This window comes from Hemicordylus capensis, chromosome 2 (genome assembly GCF_027244095.1).
Source record: "Hemicordylus capensis ecotype Gifberg chromosome 2, rHemCap1.1.pri, whole genome shotgun sequence".
Taxonomy (NCBI): domain Eukaryota; kingdom Metazoa; phylum Chordata; class Lepidosauria; order Squamata; family Cordylidae; genus Hemicordylus; species Hemicordylus capensis.
The window spans coordinates 200,315,538-200,336,966 of NC_069658.1; the positions used below are offsets into that span (position 1 = coordinate 200,315,538).

The 21,429-nt window shown below is 44.9% G+C and overlaps 2 protein-coding genes across 3 annotated transcripts in view; both read right to left on the minus strand.

Moving 5' to 3' along the window:
• The window catches only part of HOXC6 (homeobox C6), a 163,812-nt gene that overhangs the window by 32,628 nt on the left and 109,755 nt on the right, over nt 1–21,429 (minus strand). The gene's annotated exons all lie outside the window — the stretch shown is intronic.
• The window catches only part of LOC128345188 (homeobox protein Hox-D3a-like), a 42,079-nt gene continuing 33,148 nt past the window's right edge, over nt 12,499–21,429 (minus strand). For both annotated transcript variants that reach the window (XM_053296760.1, XM_053296761.1), the window contains exons 2-3: nt 15,474–15,891; nt 12,499–13,281 (exon numbers count right to left, since the gene is read on the minus strand). In XM_053296760.1, the coding sequence (XP_053152735.1) occupies nt 12,593–13,281; nt 15,474–15,891 (1,107 nt within the window). In that variant the 3' untranslated portion in view covers nt 12,499–12,592. The remainder of the gene's footprint in view (nt 13,282–15,473; nt 15,892–21,429) is intronic.

A 21,429-nucleotide genomic window follows, 5' to 3' on the forward strand; every position in this document is an offset into this window, starting at 1 on the left:
GTAAACCTATATGTCATTTATGCAATGCTCGTGCATAGGAATAGGGAGGGAAGACGCGACCAAGAGGTTCACGCAGATGAGGCAGTAAATCTCTTCTGGAAAAGTTTGTATGGTTATGTGCAAAATGACAAAATGCTCTTCTAAACAGCAATGGGACAAATTGTGGAAATGGATCTTGGACGTAACCCCCCACCCCCGATTATCTGATGTGCCTTGAAATCCCCCACCCCCGAGTTACAGTACTACCTGCATATACTTCATAACCTTGTGGGTTTCCAAATCCTTGTGTGTAAATCTTTGTCGATATATAATGTACAAACAAACACTTTGTATATAATTGTGCTTTGGCAACGTACTGTATGCTTTGGTAGTTTGTTGGTTCAATAAAAAAAATCTTGTCCTATAAAAGAATAAAAATCTTGTCCTATCTTGGAGATGCTGCCAGGGAAGGAACTTGAAACTTTCTGCTCTTCCCAGAGCGGCTCCATTCCCTGAGGGGAATCTCTTCCAGTACTCACATTTCTAGTCTCTCTTTCATATGCAACCAGGGCAGACCCTGCTTAGCTAAGGGGACAAGTCATGCTTGCTTGACCAGATCTCCTCCCTCATACTCTTCTGTATGAGTCAGGGAGGGGTAATCTGGTGCAGACATTGGTTTGAAGGAGCTTGCAAACTGTTGTCCAAATGAGCCAGCTGACTGTCGAGCTTAGAGTTAAGACTTGGAATTGTGAGAGCTATTGTTACATTTTGTCCGAGCCTTTGCCAAATGAGCTGTTCCAATTACCCATTACTGATAAAAGATTGTTCAAAGAATATGTACTTGGATGAAGATCACAATATTGGATTATTTCATGTTGTGGTCTGCCATTACCAGTATTTTCAAGAACTGTTGGAATGTTTTATCAAATATCTTTCTAATGATTACACTGTACTTAATATATTGAGACACGAGAGGCTTTTTTTTGGCTGACCCATCATTTGGAGCATTGTGGTGATTTTAGATGATAGATGTACATGAAGCTACTTTATACTGAGTCAGACGATTGGTTCATCTAATTTAGTACTATCATCTGTCCTAAGCATCTAGCAGCACTAGCACCAGCACCAGCACCAGCACCAGCACTACCACCACCTCTCCAAGACCTCAGGCAGAGATCTTTCCCAACCCTGCTACTGAGACCCTTTTCGTTAGAGATACCAGGAACTGAACCTGGTCCTCCTTTCTACGTGCAATGCATCCATTGCTGAGCTATTACCCCTCCCCTTTTTGGTTCTTTGATCCACATGCTCCCTTTCTGGTCTTCCTGTGCACACAGAACAGCTGTTTTGCATATGCAGCCTTCCCACCCACATAGGATACTGCTGTGGGGCATGAAAACCATGAGCAGATCCTCTGCTTTCCATGAATTGAATTGATCCTGCTGTGTATGAATGGTGAACAAATCCAGTGTGAATCAGCTGAGCAAATCTACAGATCCATATCTGGATGCCCAACAGGTGTTTCACCTGTAGGAAGAGAGACAGTGGTGATGCAGTGCTGAAAGCTGGCCTACCTACCCCCTGACTAAGCAATCTGTGCCTTAATCAAGCTGGATGCATATCCATAACAAAGTACCATGTGTGAAATATAGCTGTGCACAGTTGCATGCTAACTGTGTAAATAATATTGGCACATCATGCAGTTCCTTTGTTAAAGATAAAGCCCTATCAACAGTTATCCAGCAGACATCAGCACAAGACAGTATAATGGGTGGGGAGGGGACTGGGGGAGAATATAGATCGATAGAAGACATCTTAGGGTGTCGTCAGTCCAATGAAGAGCACCACTGCTTAATTATAGCAGTAAAAGTAAAGGTAAAGTGTGCCATTGAGTCAGTGTCCACGCCTGGTGCCCACAGAGCCCTGTGGTATTCTTTGGTAGAATACAGGAGGGGTTGACCATTGACTCTTCCCATGTAGTATGAGATGATGCCATTCAGCATCTTCCTATACCACTGCTGCCCGATATAGTCCCAGCGGGGATTCAAATCGGCAACCGTCTGCTTGTTAGTCAAGCATTTCCCCGCTGCACCATTAAGTGGCAATTATAGCAGTAGCATTTACAAAAAAAAGAGCAAGGACACACATATATCAGGACAGAAGTACCCCCAAATGTCTCTGGACAAAATTCCACTGTTTGTTGACACATGCTGCACACACATGTGGAGGAAGAAATAGACTCACTAATGTAAATACACAGTTTCCATTCACTTCTCTAGAAGCCACCTAACCCTAACCCAACCCAATACATACGCTGCACAGGCAGCAGCCAGGGGCATTCGAATGTGAGGTGCCAGGCAACTCTAAAAAATTGATACAACTTTCCCCTGCTCCCAAAACTTGGGACAAGGAGTGTGTGCCTCACTTCCGCCTGTTTTATCAATTGAAGCCTGTTCTCTGAGTTGTCATTCTTCTCACTTATGGGGCTGAGATTGGGAAAGCTGCTGAGGAGAGAACACAGTCCCCAACCCCGCTCTGTATACAACAAGATGCCTTGATGGGAGTCACATAGAGCTTTGCCTAGAGCAACCATATAGCAACCTTTCCATGGGTAAAGTGTGTTGTCGAGTTGGTGTCGATTCCTGGCGGCCACAGAGCCCTCTGGTTGTCTTTGGTAGAATAGAGGAGGGGTTTACCATTGCCTCCTCCCACGCAGTGTGAGATGATGCCTTTCAGCATCTTCCTATATCACTGCTGCCCGATATAGGTGTTTCCCATAGTCTGAGAAACATACCAGCAGGGATTCACTGGATTGATAATCAAGGTAACACTTCCAGGTCAGTGGATTTGGCTTCCTTCCCTTCCCTTTTCTTTGCTCTTATGAAATAACACTTTAACCCAGGATATAGCTTTCTGTTGGCTAAACTCTTACTGTATTTCCGATTATAACCTGGAGTTGTGCTTATGTCAGCATTTCCACAGCCACCGCCTCCACAGATACTAATAGTAATTTCTCCATCCACATTTCCTTTACATTCTGCTCTCTGTTATATCTGTCTGTGGTTTTGTTTTGTTTTGTTTTTTAAAACCTACTGATAGATTCAAGGTCTCAAACCACAAGAAAAAATATTTAATTCCCTCCCCCAATTGTTTTTACAGTTTACTGACTCCAAGTTTGTTTCTTGAAAGACCAAAAGGATAAAGTTCTTGCCCTGATTAAATATTTATCAGTTAATTACAATATGTAGATTGCACCGGTGAGTCATCCATCTTTTAAGGGGGATACAATAAAATACAGTTGGAAGTTGTGTTATCGTAATTGCCTGATGCCACGGGAAACAACCCAAGCAGACGGCCATGTATTTTACATTTATCTGCACCACCGCATTTCCATTTTGTGCACAAAGCTGCCACGGTTGTTGTTTCGCAGATACTTAATGTTTGCACACTCGGCATTTTCTTCTAAGGTCTCTTTACAGGAAGAGAGTTGTTATCATCACAGCAGCCTCCGTGCAATCTCTCTTTTCCCCCTCCCCCGCCCCCTATGAGAGTAAACCTATTGGACTTCAGAAAATTAACTCTAGCTGCTCTGTTTCTAGTTTGGAATCTTGGCAAGTCTGAACACAGAATTCTACATTCTCACTTCTAAGACCAGAATAGATCCTTTACTTCTGTATGGAATCCCATTTTCTGTGCCTATGATCCATCCCCCCCCACCACCGGGAACATTCAGTCATGCAAACCACCCACCCCACAACCACACTTGCTTTTCAAAGTGGTCCAGGAACAATTTTATTTGTGTAGACCAGGCCTTAGATGAAGCTGATCAGTTCCAAGAAGAAAGTAAGGCCATTCACACATTCAAAAGCACTGAGCAAGTTGAGCAGGTCATGGGAAGAGTGTGGCGGTGGGGCAGTGTTGTTGTGGAGTGTCTGTGGTTCATAAGAATAATATTTTCCTTACCAGGATCCCTGTGAAATAATTGACTTATATTATTTCTTGTTTACACAGTCAGACAGGTGTAATTGACTGGTTTGTTTTATCCAGACATTGAGTCCTTCCCAAGGACCTGGGTGTCTGGATAAAACAAACCAGTCAATATTATTATTATTATTATTATTATTATTATTATTTTACATTTTATATCCCGCTTTTCCTCCAAGGAGCCCAGAGAGGTGTACTGCATACTTAAGTTCCTCCTCACAACAACCCTGTGAAGTAGGTTAGGCTGAGAGAGAAGTGACTGGCCCAGAGTCCCCCAGCAAGTCTCATGGCTGAATGGGGATTTGAACTCGGGTCTCCTCGGTCCTAGGCCAGCACTCTAACCACTACACCATGCTGGCTCTTTTTGAGTATGTGTACCTTAGACACATATTGAGTGTGTGTACCTTAGATTGGGGATTCGGGATAGACTGAGGATTCTGTTGGTGTACCATCCACCTCGCTGCCTAACAGACTCAGTAACTGAGCTGATGGAGCTGGTTGCTGAGTTGGTGTTGGAGTCGCCCAGGCTTTTGGTGCTGGGTGATTTTAACATCCACTTTGGGACTGGCTTGTCTGGTGCTGCTCAGGAGTTCATAGTGGCCATGATAACTATGGGCCTATCCCAATTAGTCCTAGGACTTACACATGTTGCTGGTCACATGCTGGATTTGGTCTTTTGCTCAGATCAGGGGGGTGTTCTGTGGGTGCGGTCTCCTATAGTTTCCTCATTGTCATGGACAGACCACTTCCTGATTAAGGTTGGTCTCACAGTCATGTCTGACCTTTGCAAGGGTGGTGGACCTATTAGAATGGTCCAGCTGAGAAGGCTGCTGGATCCAGTAGGATTCCAAAGGGCCTTGGAGGGTTGGAGTTGGTTCTGCCAGTGATTCTGAAGATGTCCTGTTGGATACCTGGAATAGGGAACTTACCAGAGCAGTAGACACAATTGCTCCTAAGCTTCCTCTCTGACCTGCTTCAAAATTAGCTGCATGGTATATGAAAGAGCAATGGGAGCTGAAGCAGCAAGGTAGACGACTGAATCGCAAATGGAGGAGGACTCATCTTGAATTCTATAAGACACAGCATAGAGTCCATTTGAAGGCCTATGCTGTGGCAATATGTGCAGCAAGGAAGCAATTGCATCTGCAAGTTCCCGCCCAGCAGAGCTGTTACGGATTGATAGGGGTTTGACTCAAGCCCCTTCTGTTTCAGATTTGTTTCCGTAAACAATGTCTCACTGTGACACCTTTAATGAGTTCTTTGCAGATAAAATCTCTTGCATTCGGGATGATCTGGACTCCAATGTTTCTGCAGGGCCACTTAGGAAGGTGTCCAACAATCCCTCTTGCAAGATTAGATTGGATCAGTTTTCACTTGTGACTCCTGAGGATGTAGACAAGCTGCTTGGAGCAATACAACTTACCACCTGTTCTTTGGATCCTTGCCCAACATGGCTGATTTCATCTTGCAGGTAGGTTGTTAGTGCTGGCCTAGTTGATACCATTAATACCTCATTGAGAGAGGACAGGATGCTGCCTGGTTTGAAAGAGGCAGTGGTTAGACCTCTTCTTAAGAAGCCCACTCTGGATCCCCTGGCGATGGATAATTATAGGCCAGTCTCCAACCTCCCATGGTTTGGTAAGATGACTGAGAGGGTGCTGGCTGACCAGCTCCAAGCTGGTCTTGGAGGAAACTGATTATCTAGACCCATTTCAAACAGGCTTTAGGGCAGGCTATAGGGTTGAGACAGCCTTGGTCAGCCTGATAGATGACCTTTGCCAGGGAATGGACAGAGGGAGTGTGACTCTGCTGGTTCTTTTGGATTTCTCAGTTGCTTTCAATACCATTGACCATGGTACCCTTCCAGATCACCTTAGGGATTTAGGGATAGGATGCACTGTTTGAATAGCTCGAATAGAATAGCAAAAACTTGAAATGGTTCATCGAAAACAGCTGGCTTGGCCTGCTGTCTCAACAAATTAACTATGAATCACTCAAGTCAATTCAAATGATTTGAGTGCCATTTTGAGGCCCATTTTTTCCCAGGGATAGCTAGAAAAATGGGCCTCAAAATGGTGCTGTTTTTCCAGGGAGAGCTGGTCTACCAGTTGAGGTTGGCAGTTAGACCAGCCCTCGACTCCCGAATTGGTGCATCAGTGCTCCTTGGAGGACTGGTCTAGTGGGTAGGCCAGTCCTCTGAGGTGGGCAGATGTGCTAAGTCTGGGGCAGAGGGCTGGTCTACCCCCCAACCCCAATTGGTAGACCAGCTCTTCCCCCCCCAAAAAATGAGCCTCAAAATGGCCCTTGAATCAACTAAGTAGATTTGGGTCAAATCAGGGATGCTTCTCCTCAACCCCAAAGCAGGCCCTTTGTTTTGAGGGTGATTTGATTCAAGGTCGAATCCCTGAATCACCCTTGATTCAACCCAAATAGATTCAAGGTCAAATTGAATTGCACATCCCTACTTCCCTGTACTTCTGGCTTGATTTTTGCCAACACTCAGCTGGTTCTCAGGAGTGCATAAAGCTCTGGGACCCTAGATGGATGCTCCTCCTTCTTATCTTTTGATAGTGTGAACAGGCCTAGTGTTTCCTGAAAATCAAAGCTGGGGGGACAACATGCCTTGCCTTGTTTCCTAGCTGGTTTTCACAATGGAAACTGATATCTTGAGCCCTACTCTAGCTGTCACATTTAGAAGGAATGCCAGACCTGGCCAACATGGGCTGATATACTGCGCAACATTCTGTGTGCATTATAGCACAACGTGCATGCAGTTGCACAAATACTGTATGCTCTTGCACAGAGCATGTTCATACTATTGTGGAACTCCTTTGTGCACGTTCTGCATTGGCACAAGCGTGCACTTGTGCAACTGCATGAACATTGTGTTTTAATATACATGTGCAGTATGTCAACCATGGTCTATAGCGAGATGGGGCTGCATGCGGAGCAAAAGCAGGGTGACACCAATTTAATCGGTACTTTGTCCAAGTTGTAAGACACTAAGGTCATTCACACAACCGAAAGCCCTGGTGGCCAGGGAGGGCTGGGGAGGAGGAGGCAGGAGTATACCTACCTTCCCCCACATGATCTCCTGGCACTGTTTGCCACACCGCTTCACTGCACACATGATCTCTGCTGTGGCAAGTAGTGCAGCATTCTGGAGGCCGGGAAAATGCTGCCCGGCCTCCAGAAATCCCACAATGCACCGCATGAGGAATGTGGTGCATTTGGGGATTCCCTCTCAAGCCGGGCACTCTAGGCACCTAGCTCTGTGTCTGCTTGGGCTGCATAAACCCATAGTTATTCACAGGCTCAGACTGGCCCAAAGGGCAATATTCTCAGTACGTCTTAACCATGGGGCGCCCCTGTGCCCTGACTCCCACCCTTAATTACCCATTCTGCTCAAAACCTGGTGCCCTCCCCTCATACATTCCATCGCCCTCTCAGTGCCCCCAGTCCGGCCCTGGTTATTCACCCCAGTGCATTGGAAGCTGTCTTATACTGAGTCCGATTCTTGATCCATCCAGTTCTGTTTTTCCTGCACTGACTGGCAGTGCCTCTTCAGGCTTTCAGGCAGGGGTCTTTTCCCAGAGCTATCTGGAGATGCCACGAATTGAACCCGAGATCTTCTGTATGCAAACCAGGTGCTCTGCCACTGAGCTACAACCTTTTCTATATATGGAGGGTGGACTGACTGTGAAACACAAAACATCCTGTGCGGCGTTAGAGCATCCCCGTGCCCCATCCTTGCATAGCCACTGAACCCACCAAGGCATACGGTACATGTGGGAATCAGCTGAAGGGAAACTTTTACAATGCTTCCAATCCACCCAACATCTCCTGTATAATCTGCAGCCACTGTGTCCCTGTGCTTGCCTTGCTCCATGCCGGTGCCCACCCTGCCCCCTTCATTCCTCACCCCTATCCAGTATGGAGCCTCAGCTTGGAACTTGGCAGCCCTCCTACACATAAGCAAGTGACAGCTGCAAAGTGAAGCGCCCACATGTGGTTGTGATGCATTGCCACTGTATGCAACACAGAAAGATAAGGTTTTTTCAGATTTATACAGAAAGCAGCCTTAGACTGAATCAAACCTTCAGTCCATCTAGCTTAGCACTCTCCACTCCCAACTAGTAGTGGTCCCACAAAATCTCAGGCAGGGTTTTGTTTTGGTTTTGTTTTTTTTAATAAAATGAGCACCCAGACACAAAATGTGCAGTTCCAAAAAATATTGCACAGTTCTAAATGAACAAATGTGCCGTTCAAAAATTCAAGTCATGCGAAAGGTATATGATGTTAGATGGTGTACAAAGTGACTGATAGCAATGGGGAAACTAAAGTGAGTAGTCCAGCCTCCTATAAAACCCAGACACTGATCAAGCATCCCTTTTTCCTTTCCCCACAGACTCAACTGCTACTCCCTATAGAGTCTTCACCAATGAATATAACACTCTTGTGCAACAGCACAGTCAAATGAGGATATTCTCCCACTCTATGTAAGCTTCTAAATGCCATGGAATGTGACTCTAGGCAACAAAGTATGCACAGGTGTGTGTTGAAGCCATGCATGTTATGCACCTGAATTACACGCCCATGCCATTGTGCAGTTCTGAAATGTCCCTTTTAAAAGCTCTGGTCTCGGGCAGAAACTTCTCCTGGCTTTGCTGGCAGATGTCAGAGAGGGAACCTGGGACCTTCTACCACTGAGGTATGGCCCTGTCAAACCACTAGAAGAAAATATTTCAGCTATGGTCCAGTTGTATTTTCCAGTACTTTGGGATATTGTACCATGCAAAGTAAACTCAAAACGTTGATAGAGATAGTTGCATTTCAACATCCCTTGTGGCACACTGGTTAGCAAGTTGAATTGGGGGAAAATACATTTTTGAACACATTCTCACAGAAATGAAAGTTTGCACAACTTCGAATTTACACTCTCCTAATTTGACCCCCCCCCCCCCCGTCCGCATTACAAATGCTTCTGGCTGTAGGGATTTTAATAATAATGCATTTTTAAAATTGTAAGTATACTGATTCAGCAATTTGATACTTAACATCATCTGTCTTGAAATGGACAACAGGAGTGAAAATTGTTGTGTATGATCCGGTCAAAGTTAAGCAGTTTTAAGGCTTTGTGAGTTCCAATGGGAGATATTTACACACATGGTCAGCTTTCCAACTGAACAAAATAGCACTAAAGTCTGCTAAACTTTAGCTGAATTTCAGAAGTGAAATCTGAAAATGTTTGAAATTCCAAATGTCAAATGTGAATTTCTGATTTTTCCACCACATTTCAAATCTATACAAAATTTCCTCTCAGTATTAGCAGAAAGTGTACCCATCCTCCAAGATAGGGCTGAGAGAGATTCCTTCCTGCAACATTGGAGAAGCCACTGCCAGTCTGCGAAGACAATTCTGAGCTAGACCAATGGTCTGACTCAGTATATGGCACCTTCCTATGTTCCTATGTTCCTTCCTTCCAACTGACTGATAATTGCTGTGTCCTCAACGACATTCACAGAGGCATAGCAAGGTTGGAGTGGGCCCAGAGACAAGATTTTAAAAAGGGCCCCCCGCCTCACTGACGATGCAAGTCATGTAATGGTACTAGAGAAAGACATGCTGTTCTGGTAGCTCCAGGTCTTAACACTCACATCAGTTTCGGAGGATGAATACAACTGAAGGAAGCCCGGGCGGGTGCACAGCTGGGGGAGTCAGTCATGTGACTTTCCGGGGGGGGCAAAGCAGTGGGCCCCCAGACAACTGTCTCCCCTTGCCCTATTATAGTTACGTCCCTGCACACTCATTGTAAATGCTTTCAAGAGTGTTCTTCACGTCCATCCTGGTCTACCAAGGGCAATTGGCCATCAGCAGGTAGAGGAGGGTAGCTGCTTTATGTGTCCAAGGCTTCAAGCTGGGTTTTCAGAGGAAATTGGTTCCTTGTTTTGGCACCAAAGCAGAGATCTGCCACCCCTTCACCACCCGCTACAAGAACACAGCAACAAGCAAACAATGCTGGATTATTTTTGCAAAGTGGACTTTGCCGCTTGACACTGAAGTCCCTTGGCTGATCCTTGCCCTTCCAGAAGCCACTTAAAAGAGGATGGAAGATCCCGCTAACCTGTAGTCCAAGGAAATGGAGGAGGTTTCATAGAAGGCGGAGGGGGGGCCAGTTGGGGAAAAGAAAATGCACAAGCAGGCTAAGCTCCAGAGCTGCATACTAACTGGGAGATGAAAGAGCTAGAGGCCTTCTGAAGTACGTGCTGTCTCAATGATTAATGGGGGTGAGGGAAGGGTGAGGCCCAGCCCCTAGTAAACTACAAGATGGCAAAGTGATTCTAAGAACAACAGAGCACTGTTCATGGAGGAAAGCTAGTCTGCTTGCGCCAAGAAAATCTCCCAACGCTATTTTTAAAAGCCTCTTTATTCCCAGTATCAAAACAGTACATTAAAATAGACGCCGAGAGCCAAGCAATCATTAAAAATAAACCAACGGTGATGTGTAATGTGCAGCGAAAACATCGCTCACTGCCGTGGCCGAGGTTGCGAATCGGTTCCAACATGCTTGCTATCCGCACCCGACTGGAAGACAATAACCCACAGAGGCAGCAGCCATTCGCTCACCCAGGAATGGCTGGACGCAGGTGATTGCTACATCAGTGCTGTGCCATAAGAGGGTTTGATTTAAAAAAAAAAATTACAAAAGCGATCCCTGCATTTTTTCAGATGAGATCCCTGATCTTAGACACTCAGCAGGAGATGCTTTGGAAAGGCTTTATTGACAAAGAGGTTTCGTGCCTTCTGAAAAAAGATGCTGAATTGTTTTGGGGTGTGTGTTTTTTTTGTAGTGGTTGCCTGGTTGCTCTAGGCCCTTATGGATGTGGGGAAATCCTAGTATGGGATGAAAGAGGATGGAGGAAAATGCTGCTGGCAGGTCTTTTTGCAGGAGCAGCACTAGAGACCTGTCTGCAAGTATATAGAGGTTGGAGACAGACAGTGGCAGTACAGGACAGTGGCTTGGAAGCAGTGCAGTGGGGAACCCTTGGGAGGTTATCAGGGGTTCTTCAATGAGAAGATCAGTCATGGTGGACAAACGTCCTTGAAAGACCATTTGCCCAACACTGCCAGTCTTCCCCTGTAAGGAATAGTTTCAGGGGAGTTCTGGACATGCTTCAGAGTGTACTCTCCATGCTCATGAGGCCATAGTAAGGCCCAACAGCACTAGTTGTCAGCCTCCTGTGTTAACTGAGGGTGTATCCTAGAACATTCCCTAGAATTCTTTACAACATATAGGTAGGTTTATCCACAGAAAAGTCTGGGTAGAAAGGGCTTGCTGAAAGTAGAAGCAACATTCTGGGGGATATCTGGAGCAACAAGAGGATGTTGGTGGTCAAATCTGTTGCTCTAGCTAATTGTGCTTGTGATCCAGAACTTGTGTTCCAGAATCCAGACTAGTCTTGCACTACCACAAGTATGCTTCTGATTGCACAATAGTTGCACAACTGCAGCACCCGTAATTTGTTTTAATGGGGACTTTTGTGCAAGAATGCTATAGTGCTCTAGCACAATCAGGCTCTTGCTCAAATCCCTGTTCTTTGCGCAACTAAATGAAATTCTTGCACTATAGCAAATTTGCTCATTCTGCCAGTTCTCCTTTGCTCCAGATGTCAACCACTGTTAAAAGTTTGAAAGAATACACATGTGGGCAGACTACAGATGACCATTTATCAAGTGGTAACTTACCACCATGTGCATATAATCACTTGATAAGCCAGATTACTATGGTTGGCTGACAGCTGATATTTTATCACACATCTATGCTCTGTTAGAAATCTGGGGAATTGAAGTAGTAGCAAAATACTCCTTGCTTGATGATGATGAGGAGGAGGACAATGACAATGATAATGCCATTTTTCAAGGGCCAGATTGCACCAAGAGGCCTCCAGCTGCTGATCCCCAAACCATGATAAGTTACTGGTTGGGAAATGGTCACCTGTATTCATGCACAGGGAGCTCTACAGGTGCTGTAGAAGATCCCAGCAATGATGGTAAAGTGCCTGTAAGATGTAGGGTGAATTTCACTCCCTGGATAGGAGGAATGAAGCAGAAAAACTGAGGCACTGGGCTTCTGAAGTGGGCTCATAAAAGGGGGGGGGGGTTAAATACCCCTATTTAGTTAAGATCTTTCACATTAGGAAAACAAATGCCACAAACCCAAAGCAACCAAAATAAATCATATTTCCCCTAATCTCTCTCCTCTTTTTAAAAAGGATTATAGGCCAATCACTACCGAATGACTGATCTCATCACTGTCTTCTTTCACATAGTCATTCACAAAAGACTGTTACTAATAATTTTCTTTTTAAAAAGGAATTTTAAGCACAAGGCATGGATATATAAAAATCAAGCCAACTTTGCCTTGAATACCAACTTTGTCACATCCAGAATCAGTCTCTCCCCCACCAATGAATGTCCTGTACAGTTAAATAAATAGGAGGTAATGGGTGGGCAGAAGGATGGGGGAGGGGAGAAAGGAATACTGTTGGTTGCACTTAGAGGTATTTTTTTTAATGAGATAATAGGACTGTAGCAATTTCCCCTGCTTGGTTTCCATGGCAGGGAGCCCTCACAGATGCATAAGATTTACAGGTCCCTGAGAATCTCCCTGAGGCACAGGATGTGTGGTTAAGTCTGCGTAAATGGGATGTGAGTTGGAAGGCCCAAGCTGGTGATGGCTGGGGAGTTCAGAAACACAGCTGTAGTCCAGGTTTGTGGAGGAGCAGTCAGGGAAGCTGTAGAGTGAGTCAGCCTCGGGCACATTTCCCAGGTAATTTTCTCCCATCTCACTCGGACTCTCTTGAAGAACTGGAGGTCCGTAATGAAGACCCTCCCCTTGCATAGAGAGGGGCCCATATGCAGAGGAGGCTGGAGTGAAGGGGCTGTCGAAGAAGGGATCTGGATAAACTACTGAGCTATACCTTCCTCTCTGGGCCTTGCTACAGGAGTTCACGGTGGCCGCCTCGTAGTACTCTGCCTCCATTGGACTATAATAGTCACTCTCTGGAGGGCATTTGCTTGGTGACTTCCTGACAGCCCCCTTGGCCCGACTGTCTTTCTTGTATTTCATCCTTCTGTTTTGGAACCAGATCTTGATTTGCCTCTCGGAGAGCCTCAGAAGCCGGGCCATCTCCAGCCTGCGTGGCCGGCAGAGGTACCTATTAAAATGGAACTCTTTCTCCAGCTCCACCAGCTGGGTGTGGGTGTAGGCTGTGCGGACTCTCTTGGAAGAGGAGAGGCTGGGTGGAGAGCTGGGATCTAAAGGAAATGAAAGATGCAGTTCAGCCAAAACCCTGACTTGGCGCAAAATCAATTCATTGTCTCCCAAAAGGTCTTACCCAGGGGTGGGAAATCCATACAATAAATAAGGTGTATAATGTACAGAGAAGCAAATTTCACACTGTCCATATTCAGATAAAATGTTAGAACACAGCCAGAACTAGCCAGTTTTCTGTACACATTTGCAATAGAGCCAAAAACTGCCTTTCCTTTGGGGAGATTCCCTCCCCGCCTCCCACACACTTTGCAAAAGTGTTTGCTTATTTATTTTCATTGCCCTCACTCTCCAATGCCTTCAGTTGCCCACAGGACATAATCACATGGACAAATCTGATTGACCATGCAGTGTGGTGACATTATCCCAGTCACTGTATGATCATAACTAGATGGGGTTACTCATATTGCTGTTCTAAGAAAAATGAAAAAGGAAAGGCAGGGGTGGGGGGTGCCTAAAATAGCAATCAGGAGAAACACTGGTACTGGCACCAAAGGAGAGTGGAAAAAAGTGAACACAAGAGTGGACATCCTCACTAATGGTGTGGAGGCACAGTGCGCAAAGCACCTCCACAGCATTTTGAAATCCCGAGTTGTGTTGTACACACAGAGGGGCAATTTTCATCAATCTGCCCTCTCCCTGGAAGTGCTCCAATTGATACTCCAGGAACTACTTTCTGGTCACATGGAGCACATCCAGGTAGAAGAAGATCAGTGAAATCCTACCCTTGGTACATACTGTGCAACTCTGGATTAATTTTAGTTAGAATGCCAGCCAATGAGATAATTTCTCGGTGGGGGGGGGGGACACGATCCCTCTGAAATGACTATTTTCTACTCTAAAAGCAAAAGTGGCAGATATTCAGTGCAGTTCATTAGAATTCTGTATTCTTTAAAATATCGGTTTGGAACATCTTACCACCTTTTCCATGAAATCTTTGTGACCTGCTTCCCATTATCTGCTGTAACTGAACTTAAGTGTGTGTCACTGAAGCAAAGGCATATTCTTCCCATTTACCTTTTCTTGCTTTGTTGGCATCTAGCTGTAAATTAATAATAATAGATATTGGCTGATATCCTGACTAACCTACTCATCAGAAGTCAAAATTAATAGGACAAGTTATTCATGACTAACTTGTCCTATTAATTTGAATAGGGCTTCCACTGAGTAATTTAGTCAGGATGCCCGCCAGTGTTATATATCCTTTGTATAGATTGGAAATGTTCTAATCTTTCTGTGTGTCTATCTCTATCTTATTTCAACTTTTCTCTCTAGCATTTCATTCCATTCAAAAGTTGAGCAATCTGTCTACCTTTCTTTATCTGTGTTCTGGCTTAATAAATTGTACATCTTTCTAGATACGTCTCTACATCTATCCTACTTTTATCATGGATAACTAAACAAAGATATCAAAAGGTAAACAAAGATATCAAAATGGGATGACAAGGAAAAATATTTATTGCAAAAAACCCAAAACATTATCAACTCTAATTTTGGGGTGAGGGATCTAAAATACATATATTAGAGCAACTTTTAAAGAATAATTATGCATAATAAGTTAGAATTCATCACACTGAAACCTAGCTGTTTCTATTATCCTAAGGTGAGTGGATAAGGTAAGATATATAGATAAAAATAAATAAAATGGAGAAAATACTTTACGAATAACATTACGCTTTAACTGCTGAGACTAAGGGAGCCTGATTCTCCATATGTGAAGCTGCCATCTATTGAGTGAGATCTTTGGTCCACCTGGCTTATATTGTCTGCGCCAGGGCTGCACAACTTCAACCTTCCTGCAGATGCCACAATCCTTCAATGTATTGGCCACTATAGCTGGGGATGAGAGAAGTTGCAGTCCAAGCTGGAGGGTCAAAGTTATACAGCCCTGGTCTACACTCACCAGCAGTGGCTTTCCATGAAATCGGGGAGGGGCCTTTCCCAGCTTTGCCTGGAGACACCAGGGATGGAAACGGAGACCTTCACCCCTAAGTAGTACCTAGATGGGAAACCACCTGGGAACTATTTGGAAGCTTCCCTTAGTTCCTTGGCAATGGCAACACTAAAGAATTAGAATTGTTGCTTATGAACATTTTGCTGAGGTTGATGGGAAAGCTATTGTCTGGATGCATACTGGGACTAAGCAGAGAGAAAAGAACAGATAAAGTCAAAGTACCTGAAGAATGAACGTTGCTGCTCTGCTTGGTGTGGTGTCTTGTTTCCTTCATCCAAGGGAAGACTTGCTTTGGTAAATGGCTATTCTGTGATTTGCCAGTGCCATTGGTGGAGGAGGTGTCGCAAGGTTTGGAAGAGGTAACCAATGGAGGCTGCTGTACTCTTGAGTCCTGATCATTGTTGTTCTCTAGAGATCTCAGAGACACCTGTTGGTTATTAGTTTGGTCCACTGGTGACCCTGTAGGTGTTTCTGACTCCTGATGTGCCAATGGATACAGAAATGGTTGCTGACTAAAAGAATCCCTCCTAGCGGGATCTTGGTAAAAAATGCCTTCTGAGGACTCCTGGTCATCTTCATGAAGAGCTTTTTGCATTTCCTGTTCTTGGCTGACTGGAGGAACGGGGAAGGAGACTGATACCTTGAAATGAACATGAAAGGATTCCAGAGTATAAGAAGGCAGGCACAGCTTCAGCTGCTACTGCTGAGGACGGGTCCTCCTCAATTCAGTGTTGCAAATGCTAAAGAGAAACATTAAGTCAGCGTGCCCTCACTCACTGCTTCACAAGAACTCTCACCAGCCATTCTGGCCAAGCCTGCTAAAAAAAGGAACACGAACTACATTGGACTGCCTTGTTTTGAGTTAAACCATTGGTCCATCTAGGCCAGCATGACATACCCTGACAGGCAGCTGCTTTCTAACAGGGGTCTTTCCCACCCCGGCAACTGGAGACATTAGGAATTGAACTTGGGACCCTCTGTATGCAAAGCATGTGCTTTGCCACTAAGCTAAGGGTCCTCCTCAACTGTAATCAGAGACAGTCTTTTAATTTCAACCTGTTTAGAGCTGCAACAAATTTGTTCCCCAAAATTCTCCTCCATACATATTAGCACTGAATATTCACCAGATATTTTAACACTTATATTTGCCATTCTATAAATAAAGTTTAATATTTGACAGATAACGTGTAATGGTATTTTTTTGTTTGAATTGGCTAGCTGGCATACAGTGATATATCTAGTTTTGGACAGTGTTAGATAGCTGGCATGCAGTTGTATTCAATAGCTGACTCATCTAGTAGCTAGAATGATGTTCATGATGGTTGATAGTATTTGACAGTTGAAAGTTTAGAAGAGTGTTTACAGCTTACATTGCTCAGCCTGCCAAAATCAAAACAATTAAAAGAAGCTGCTAAAGCTAAAGCTCTCAGATGTTAAATTTTGAAGGAAAGATGCCACGTTCAGAACTCTGACTCCAATTTCAAATTTGAAACTGAAATTCAGGTGAATTCTGAATATTCATTTCTGTCTTAAGCCTGTTCTGTCATCTTCTTTGACAACAGGCAACAGCAAGCATCACCAGATGATTTCAATCTGGATGTCAAACACTAATAATACAAATCATTGTCTGCAAAAGACAGTGAAGGGTTGCTGGAAACAATGGGACTACATCTACTGAGTGCTACAGATCCCTAAATCTTGTCTTTATTGACAGGAAGTATTTAAAGGAGGTTAAGGAGGTCCTAATTGGGTCCACCTTATGGTGCAGCAGGGAAATAACCTGCCTAGAGAGCAGGAGGCTGTTGGTTCGAATCCTCACTGGTGTGTTTCCCAGAATATGGGAAACTCCTATATTGGGCAGCAGCGATATAGGAAGGTGCGGAAAGGCATCACCTCATATTGCATGAGAGATGACAATGGTCAGCCCCTCCTGTAATCTACCAAAGACAACCACAGGGCTCTTTGGCTGCCAGGAGTTGACACTGACTCGACGGGACAACCTTTCCTTTCCTTTTAATTGTGTCCCTAGATGCTATTTTGAGGCAACCAGCTTGTAAGGGAGAGCCACGTGCTTCTTCACAAGAGGCAGCCAGGTACACAAGCAGGGCATGTGTGTATGCCATAGTTCTGTGTGTACCCAGAAAAAAGCACAGAATGTGCTATTGAACATCTAGCCCTCATGGCTGTGAAGATGTGCTTGAAATCATGTTTGGTGTGGGCGATGCCTGTTGAAAAACATACGACCCAGAGGAATGGCTGGTTATTTCCAGTGGTTGTTGAGGGGGCCTCAATGCTCTGTATAGCTCCTTGTGCCTCGCCATGATGAGCAAAACCAGAACAGACGTAATGAGGCGAGCAGTGTGGAGAGCAATAAGGCGTTTTCTCCACACGACGGCTAGATTGGCCTCCCACACAATTACTGGCTCCATCACAGAGCCGGTTGGGGCAGTGGAGATCGAGGGCCTCCTGGCTCCCAGAAGTCCCAGAATTCAAGAGTGGATGGGGCATTCTGCGGAGCCCCCCCTCAATGCCGAGAGGCTTATTGTAGCCTCCCTGTTGGGGCCCTACTCATGAGTCACCGCAGCATGAAGCCGCACCACAGCAACACACAACCAAAAAATGGGGTTAGCGGAGCATGCACTCCGCTAACCTCATTTAATGGGGGGGTGCATTTAGGGGGGCTTGCAGCGCACGATCAGCAGGAACCGGACTGGGCTCCCTTAGCCCGGTTTCTGCTGCTCGTGAGAATCACCTCTATGTGTGTTTGCTCAATTGATCTCATTTCTCCAGGTTGTAGAATCTGGGTTTCCTTGGCATGACATTTAGACTGCCAAGGAAACTGCAAAAAGTTTAATTTTGTAGGTTGAGGAATCCATTCAAAAGGAAACGATTGACAAAGGCTTCTACAAGGCCACAGCCCGCATGTCAGCATGTGGTAGAAATGTGGTGATTTCACACAGCTCAAATGTGCGACTCTCAATGTGTGGGACTCTCTTAACTAAAATTTGCCTTTGTACACAACTCATTGACTAATCCAGTGCATCTGTATGCCTAGATTCCATTAGCAGACCTTCCTTTGGATGATGGCTGATGCACTCTTTTTAGGGGACTCTCTTGCAAGGGAGGGGCACCAAGCCAATCTCTGTGGGTGTTTTTCAAAAATCAGTAAAGACCCTTTTCTTCTGCCAGGCTTTTGAGAGCTGGGAAACTGCTGAAAGTGTTGTTTTTATTGTGGAATGGAATGAATGTCTCTTTGCATTTTATAGTCTTTTTAGGCTGTTTTATTCTGTAAGCCTCTTTTAGGGCCCCCAGAGGTCCAAAAAGTGAGGTATACATTTCAAAGTAAGTAGTCAATAAATTTCACAGATATTCTGAATGCTCCCCCTTTGATATATGCTTTCTGCGCCTCCACCCAGCACCAAAGCAGCAGCAGTGTGTGTGTGTGTGTTTATGTGTGTGTACACCTGTGTAGAGCCTGTTACAAGCATCCCACCCCAGCTAACTTGGCAAAGAGGCACCTTTTAATGTGGTGATTCTCTTTTATTTAGCAGGGGGCGAGTAACGGGCCCTATCCACCCCCAGCACAGTACCTCCAGTGACTGTGGCTGGTGTCCATCTTGTGTTTCTTTTCAGATTGTAAGCCCTTTGGGGAGAGGGATTCATCTTATTTATTTATTATTTCTCTGTGTAAACCACCCTGAGCCATTTTTGGAAGGGCGGTATAGAAATTGAGTTCATCATCATCATCATCATCATCTTCATCATCATCATCTTAAACAGGGGAGACAGTGTGGGTACTTTGCCAAGCCCTGGCTCCCATGGGTGGGAAGCTGTTTGGAATTGTTTACAACAATCCCATAGCCAGACAGTTTGCAATGAGGAGCAGGGGACTTGGAAGTGGACAGCAAAAGTTAAATAAATAAATAAATAAATCAGTGGTTATCATTGCCTGCAAAAGATGTTCATATTCTTAGGGGTTCATCCCCAGTGTACGGAATGGATCATCACATCAGGAATTATGGATTCTTTATGCAAGGGGAGCTACCAAAAAGATTATTATACAGTATTGGAAGGACAAATTTACTCCTGAACTGCAACTTTGGATCACAGATAATGAGCCTGTTCACAAGAGCAGCCCTACCCAGGCTTGTGCAGGGTAGGGTGGCTCGTGTGAAGGACCAGGATTGGGGCTGATCCTGGTGCAGCCCCGCCAGGTAGGCTGAGGCTTTCCCCCGGGCATGAGCACAACCTCCTCCCTGGGTCCTGGGTTGTTTGTGTGTATTTAGGGATTTAGGAATCTCGAAATGCTCCGCACTCCTGGCCCAGTTCATTGAGGGATGGAGGACTTCCTCCTCCGGCTCCCTGCTCTATTGCTCACAGTGGTGCCACTTGTGTGCCACAGCAAGCAGCAGAGCAAATTGGGGATGGTGATTGTGTGTAGGGAGGCAGGCTGGAACCTGCCTCCCCGCCCACCCTCCCTAGAGAGGTTGTGTGCATGACTTCAAATGTCTTCCTTGTCAGTATTTGAACTTTTTTTTTTCAAATGGAATGGTAAAGAAGAGGAATTTTCAGTAATTTGGTCTAATTTTAATGAATTGCTCATGCTTTGAAGAAATATTGTGAGAAGAAGGTCTCCCCTCCCCACACACTTTGGTATATTATGTTAAAGATCAAGGTGTTTCAAAGGGGTTTTTTCTTCCTTTCTTCCTTTTTTTTAAAACCTCTTTTCTTAACATTAACTACATTATATTAGCATTTAATGCTGTAATTGTGTTGGTTGAAATAAAAATGCTGAAAACCAAACCAAAACAACAACCAGTAGAAGTCGTTTCAGTTTTGCATTCCTTAGAAAGGAAGCCTCACTGAACCCAGTAGAAGATATTCTGTCCAAGCAACCAGCAGGGTTCTGCTCCAGCCTAAGGCTGTGTTGGCACACCTCGGGGTGGAGAAAATGGTCTCCCCTTACTTCCACAGCTGCCTACACCACCTGAAAACACATCCTGAAACTCAGGAACATATTTGGGTGGCACAGGCAGTTGCAGAAGGAAGGGGAGGTTGTTACCCTCCAATGTGTGTTGGTGCAGTCTTAGACTGGAATGTGACCCTGCTGCGCCAATGCTTCATTAGTCCAGATGTCAGCCACTAGGACTTCCTTTTGAGTACATAAGCGCAGAATTGTGCAACAAGGCATTTGAGTTGTTCAATGCTGCATCCATCATATTTGTAAGAGTGGACTAGGAACAGTGGCTGACATCTGAACTAGCGTTGTGCGGGTGCAGCAATGCTGAGTGTCAGTCTACTGCTGTGCTGTTTTTGCACAAGTGGAGGAAGGGACTTTAAAAAAACCAAACACCTATCTTCACTTTCCTCTGAAGCCCACTGGTGTGTTAACAAAATACGTCCCTGTGGGCTGCACAGCCCTCAGAGACATTTTTGCAGATTGCACAGAGTGCTTCTTGGGGAAGGAAAGATCAGCAAAAATCACCTACACTTCTCACATTGCTAAAGTGGGGACACAATCACTGCAGCCATGCATCCTTTGGCTGCATGACACTCCTGTATGAATGACAGCATTAATTAGGATGTCAGCCTTTGTCACTTTCTCCCACCTTATATAAAATTTCGGTATTCCTGCATAAAAGGCACTCCTGCATTAAGGTATAGATTGCCAAGCATGACAAATATGAGAAACTGGGTAGAATATGGCCTGTGCAGTTTTCCTTATCTGCACAAGAGCTAGAAACTTCTTCTTTTTAATGAAAAGCTGACAATTCAGGGAAGGGATCAGGCTAGAATTCCTCTGAGGGAAACTGGCTGTGGACTATCTGTTGCAATGCTGGCAGTACTATGTACTGTTGCCTGTTGGGGAAGGAGGACTCTACCGGTCCTGGAACATTCGCAAAGATGCTTCCAACTTTATCTTGCATGCCCTGAGGTGGGGATGCTAACCCAATAGTTATATGTCTAGATGTTCACTCCAGAAAGTGCAGTGCATCCTTTCAAACACTGAACATTGTCCCTGACCCCTTTCACCAGTATTTTGATCATTTGATGATACACCCAGAACACTCTTTTATCCAGGCTAATGGGGAGCATCTGCTTTATAGAAAGGCTAGGCAGTGTGGTATAGTGGTTAGACTCCCCACTCAGTCATACAACTCACTGGACGACTATGAAC